This window comes from Gavialis gangeticus, unplaced genomic scaffold (genome assembly GCF_001723915.1).
Source record: "Gavialis gangeticus isolate Ggan-Ray unplaced genomic scaffold, GavGan_comp1, whole genome shotgun sequence".
Classification (NCBI taxonomy): domain Eukaryota; kingdom Metazoa; phylum Chordata; order Crocodylia; family Gavialidae; genus Gavialis; species Gavialis gangeticus.
In genome coordinates, this window is record NW_017728992.1 from 141,900,438 (window position 1) to 141,906,065 (window position 5,628).

A 5,628-nucleotide genomic window follows, 5' to 3' on the forward strand; every position below is an offset into this window, starting at 1 on the left:
CAAACTTCATTGTTGTCTTATTTTAAGAAATTGCCACAGCCACCCCAACCTTCAGCAACCACCACCCTGATCAGTCAGCAGCCATCAACATCGAGGCAAGACCCTCCACCAGCAAAAAGATTACGACTCGCTGAAGGCTCAGATGATGGTTAGCATTTTTTAGCAATAAAGTATTTTTTAATTAAGGTATGTACATTGTTTTTTTAGACATAATGCTATTGCACACTTAACAGACTACAGTATAGTATAAACATAACTTTTATATGCACTGGGAAACCAAAAAATTCGTGTGCCTCGCTTTATTGCGATATTCGCTTTATTGCGGTGGTCTGGAACCGAACCCGCAATATCTCCGAGGTATGCCTGTATAGAAAACTACCTAACAAAGATAATCATTATTAATGTAATGCTTCTAAACCTTAGCAGTGCTGAAGTCCACGTCAATGTTAGATTATATTGGGTTGTTAGCATTTGTCATTTTTGCATGTGCCAAAAAGGATCATCGCCTATCAAGCAGCACTGTCACAAAATTCAGAAGGTGCTTCTAGAGTCATACTGTTCCACTTATCAAATTAATGTAATTTTTCTCAGAAATTCCAAAGGAGGAGAAAAAAATAACCACTCCAGAAAGTTAATAGAATCTTCAGGTAGATTCTAGAAAAGGATTAAAATGACCCACTTGAAATATTGATGAGCTTTTAGACAGAGGAAGATGGAATTAAGTATACACCAGATATCACTAAATAAGGTAAGGAAGCAAACACTTAGAGAATAGAATTAGTATTCAAAATGGCCTTAATAAAGTGGAAAAATCTGAAGAAAATGTAGGACAATATAAATTAGAAGAATAAGGTGGAACAGTCAAATGCACAAATAGAAAATGCAGAACCTAAGCTGCCATACTGTAGAAAGGGACCTTTGGGTTATAGTGTATCATATGCTGAGCATCTGCCATCAGTGTAACATTAGTGCCAAAAAAGCTAACAGCATACTGAATATATTAACAAGGATACTATATACCAGTCACAGGAGATTCAGCTTACACTCTACTGAGGCACTGCTAAGGCCTTACCAGGAGTAATGTGTTTTGGACAGTTTTGGGCACTGCAAGCTCAAGAAAGAGATGGACAAACTGGTACAGATCCACAGGAAGGAAACAAAGAAGATTGGAGGGAGAGCATGGCATAGTAATAAAGATCGGAAAAACTGGGGTCATTTGGTACGGAGAAGAGAAGACTAAGGGCACGTCCAGACAAGCAGGAACATTTATTTCCCCAGGAAAAAGCAGCAGCATCACACACTTTGTGCCGCTGCTACCTGTCCCTGGGGAATGACCGTGCCATACATACTATGGTGCACAGCAGGTTACCACAGGTGAGGCAGGAGAGACTGGGGCCAGCAACTGCGCTGGCGCCCAACAGCCTTACCTGGGGTCCTAGGGGCCTCAGGCAGCTGCAGCCATGGCACTCCTACAGCAGGGAGACTGGCTACAAGACCCGGTTTTCAGGAACCAATTGTGTCATAGGTCTGAGGACCACCTGTACCTGAAGGTTAGGTGCCAAGTGGATTCTTTGTGGCTGCATGGAACAGGACAAGCAAATAAACACCACCCTTCTGGAAGACAAGAGGGTGGTGGAAAGGCAGCCACATAAGCATCCAAGAACTGCAAGTCAAAGACTGATGCTAAAAATGAAGCCCCACAAGCAGCAAATTCCTAGCATCTTCTTCCTCTGAAGATGGGACTGCAGTAGGACAGAGTGTTAGCTGCTATCCTTCAAGCCTCTCTCAAGGTTTCAGACAAATATGTGTAGTTACATATTTTGACCCTTTCTATTGACACTGTCCACCATTGATATTAATTCTTAAGAGGCTTACTGTCAGGCTCCTATTGGGCGTCCAAAGCAAAAAGAAAAGTTCCAAGTGCGTTCTGCCTGTGCAACCCTTTAGGGCAGAGCTGTCCAGCTGGTGGCCTGCAAGGGGTTAAACTGCAGCCACAAAATCCCTCCCAGGGGCTGCTCTCCCCTCTGCTTCAGGTGTGGGGAAGCCCATGCAACAGTGGGTCACAGAGGACACCACATGTTGGTGGTGGGATGGCATAGGGAAGCCCATAAGGCAGGGAGAATGCGGGGAAGACAGCGTAGCAGCGGGGCAACCCACAAACTGTGCAGCTCAAAGGTCTTGTGCTCACCCAAGACATGTGGACCCCACTGCTTAGGAGTTAGACAGTCCTGTTTTAGGGGACTGAATACAGCCTAGCCTACACAGAAGAATATATAGTGTCAGTGATGATGTTTTGCTTTTATAGCCTTATCAACCTGCTGTGCAGGTATAAAATTTAGGTACAAACAACTAGTAAATCAACTGTGCATCATCCTCACTCTCCATTGCTGCCAGGTAGTTCTTTTCTTCCAGAAAGAAATAATGAAAGTTGCAACTGTTACACAAAAAAGCAAGTGACTGTTGGATTTAGAAATCAAATTGGTACAAAACCCTAATGCCACCACACCTGTTCTGATTTAACTCCAACATACATGCAAATAGCTTAAAACAAACAAGTTTTATATCCATGTTAGTGCATCTATGCTTGGAATCATCCTGCTTTAACTATAACTTACCAAGAAAATAAGTTGTAGAAACAGTTCAATTCTGTGATATCTAGCTACAAGGTTTTATACTCATTTTGACAAATCAGACCCAAATCTAAGAAGATCCATCTGAGCAGACAGCTGCACTCCCATAGGAGGCCACATAACCAGCCCACATAAATCTGACTGCAGAACCAAACAAGGAGGAACTCTGCTGGTGTTCATAATTTCAGACTTTTACAAGCAAATCAATATGAAAGGTAAGCAGAACATTAAATTCAAATCTTTCAGTATTTGCTCACTTGAAGACACGCACACCACCAAGAAATGCAGCGCCAGTTTGAATCGCACAACACTTTGAATTACTTAAATAGTCTAACCTCACAGTTCTAGTGCTCAAAGGAAATCTCTCCAGCACCTTTACAAGAAGAGCATGGGAACAGAAACTCAGAAGCACCACAGACTTAAAAAAGACCAGTGGTGCTAATGGATTTGGCCCCATGGGCAAGATGAACAGCATCTGCAGCCAGATTGGCCCCTCAGTCTCCTCCTTACCTCCTTCCCCTATTCATATGTTTTTCTTTATAAACTATTTAGATTTCAGATTGATAAACCTCTTCTACTGCTTTACACTTTTTCCCCAGGTGCAAACCTTACTCTGTGTTGATGAACACGTTGTGCCTGTGTTTGTCCTGGAACAGAAATGTCCCAGAATTGGTATGTATATATACATCACACTTCAAATGAGGGCTTAACAAGTGACTGAATGCAGTTCCACTTTTTTGCTATTGATACAATGATACAAGCCCAGGGTAACCATTCAGATTCACTTTGCAATGTCCCAGGATAAACTGTTAGTACATCTCATCTCATAAACCCTTTCAGGATTCATCCCAGGACAACACTGCAGTCAAAATGACTGCACTTTGTCTTGGGAATAAATGGTTTATCCTAGAATAAAAAAGTGGCATCTATTTGCAGCCACTACCTGGTCTACTGCCAGCCTAAAGTCTACCACCTATCAGCATAAACTTGTTTCCCTCTTCCCTTTACATCTGTCATCTGAGCAGTCATCCTCTTGTAATTACCTTATGGATTCTTAATCTTTTTAGAAGAACCTTTTTAGGGTATGGACAGACACAAAGCTTGAACTATTCCAAAAATGTCACTGATTGGGAAACAATCACAAACTACTAATGCTTCTAACTGGGGACCCCCACTACTTAGAGACTGCACCACTGCCAAAACACCACAAGGGGCGTAAGGTACCCAAATCATCATGCGTTCCAGGGGGGTCAGTGCCTGGAGTAGCCCCAGGATCACCGTAGATGGGGAGCAAGACACAAAGTGGCTGGATGCCAAGAAAGATACCACTGCCTGTAATTGCAGTTTCCTGCTTCCCCTTCTCAAAAAAATTGAGTTAAAAATGCTGACTGAGTGTAATACAGTTTTGTTTGGCGGGGGGGGGGAGGGGTTAACCCAAACCTATATGGTTGACTGGGCATGCATGGGAGGGAACAACCTGGACCCCATCAAAGGAAATGGACCCGATGGGGGAGGAGAGAGGGGGTGTGCCAGGCTCATTTAGGGCAGAAACATAGTAGGGCTGCCAGGAGCTGAGGCCAGGTGACCCTCTGCTTTAGGTGGATGGGTGGTTGTGCCTGTAACACCTGTCAATTGCTGAGTGTGTAGCCGGGCAGGGACAGGGAACAGAGCAGTTGCACAATGGGCCCTTCTTAGAAAAAAAGGTCCATCAATTCCATGCCCAGTGTGAAATGAATCATTGTCCCTCATCCTCTGGGCTGCACTCTTGCAGCCAGCCCTGGGACCAGACAAGTGAAACGCACTAAATGCTTTACAATACGTGCAAAACATGTAGTTCTTTGGGCAGCCCCAGAGCACTCGTGGGAACCACAAACAGGGACCAAACATCCCCACCCCAACACCTGGCTACCAACCACCACCCCAAACCTGGGACCCCCACTCAGGGGCCCCAGCATAAGAGTGAAACTGCCAGAGGCTTTCTGCTCCCCCACTGCACCCTGCAACTGTAGGCACCACATGTTTGGGCAGCAGAGTCCCGCCTGCATCCCAGAGCAGCCGCATATTGCTGTGCGGAGTGGGGGAAGTCTGTACATCCCCCCACGCCCCTCTCCTCTCCAGGAGGGCGGCAGGGGGCTCTGCGGAGTCCGAGACCCTAGGCACGTCTGACGCGCAAACGCAGCTGAAGGCCCCTTCCCCCGCCAACAGAGCCCGGCACCGGCATCAGCATCTCGGTGATGCCCCGCTCCCAGCCCCGCCCGCAGCTCCGGGGAGGCCCCGCCCCCAGACGCGGCGGCTGCGCGACGCCAGGCCCAGTCCCTGCGACAGACCAATCAACGGCTTCTTATGTCGTCACGTGACCTCCCCGCCCTTCCCTCACCTGGCCCCACAAGGCGCTGGTGACGCTACTTGGCTTCTCCTCTGGCGTCTGTGCGGGTCCGGAGCCGCCTGGCGCATCCTCCGGGCCGCTGCTGCTGCTCCGCCGGGCTGCGCCCACGAACAGCCGACCCCGTATGCGCGCGGCGGCGTGAAGCCATCTCGGAGACGCCATGATGCTTCCGCGTGGGGGGCGGGGCGCGACCCATGACCCCGCGCGTCGTCTGCGCCGAGAGCCGTAGAGTGCCCGGAGGGGCAGGCTAGAGCGTCGCCATCTTGTGGGCGGGGCCCGTCCCCGAGGGAGGAGGAGCCACTCCCCTTCCCCCCGGGGCTGCTGGTGGTCCTTTAGCCCCACTTCCTGGTCGCTGGCCGGGGCTGGGGCCGGGGCCGGGGCCGGGGCGGTGGGAGAGCTGGGGCGCTGCTCTCGCGGCCCGAGTGTCGGTGCTAACGCACGTGTGAAGCGGTGTCACGTGCCCAGCGCAGCCCCAACGCGGAGCTGGGCTCCGGGGGAAATTCTTTTCCGGCCACCGTAAGCGTCTACCCGCGCTTGAGGCCGGGCCGAGCGGTGCCCCCAGGCTCTGCATGCGGGACCGCCTACAGGCAGCCCTGTAGGTCTGCGGAAAGA

General features: G+C 48.9%; 1 protein-coding gene across 1 annotated transcript in view; it reads right to left on the bottom strand.

Moving 5' to 3' along the window:
* Window positions 1–5,216, bottom strand: part of MRPS28 (mitochondrial ribosomal protein S28) — a 175,999-nt gene extending 170,783 nt beyond the window's left edge. Inside the window, exon 1 of the mRNA XM_019527835.1 lies at window positions 5,018–5,216. Within this exon, the coding sequence (XP_019383380.1) occupies window positions 5,018–5,178 (161 nt within the window). The 5' untranslated portion in view covers window positions 5,179–5,216. The remainder of the gene's footprint in view (window positions 1–5,017) is intronic.
* Window positions 5,217–5,628: the final 412 nt, after the last annotated feature.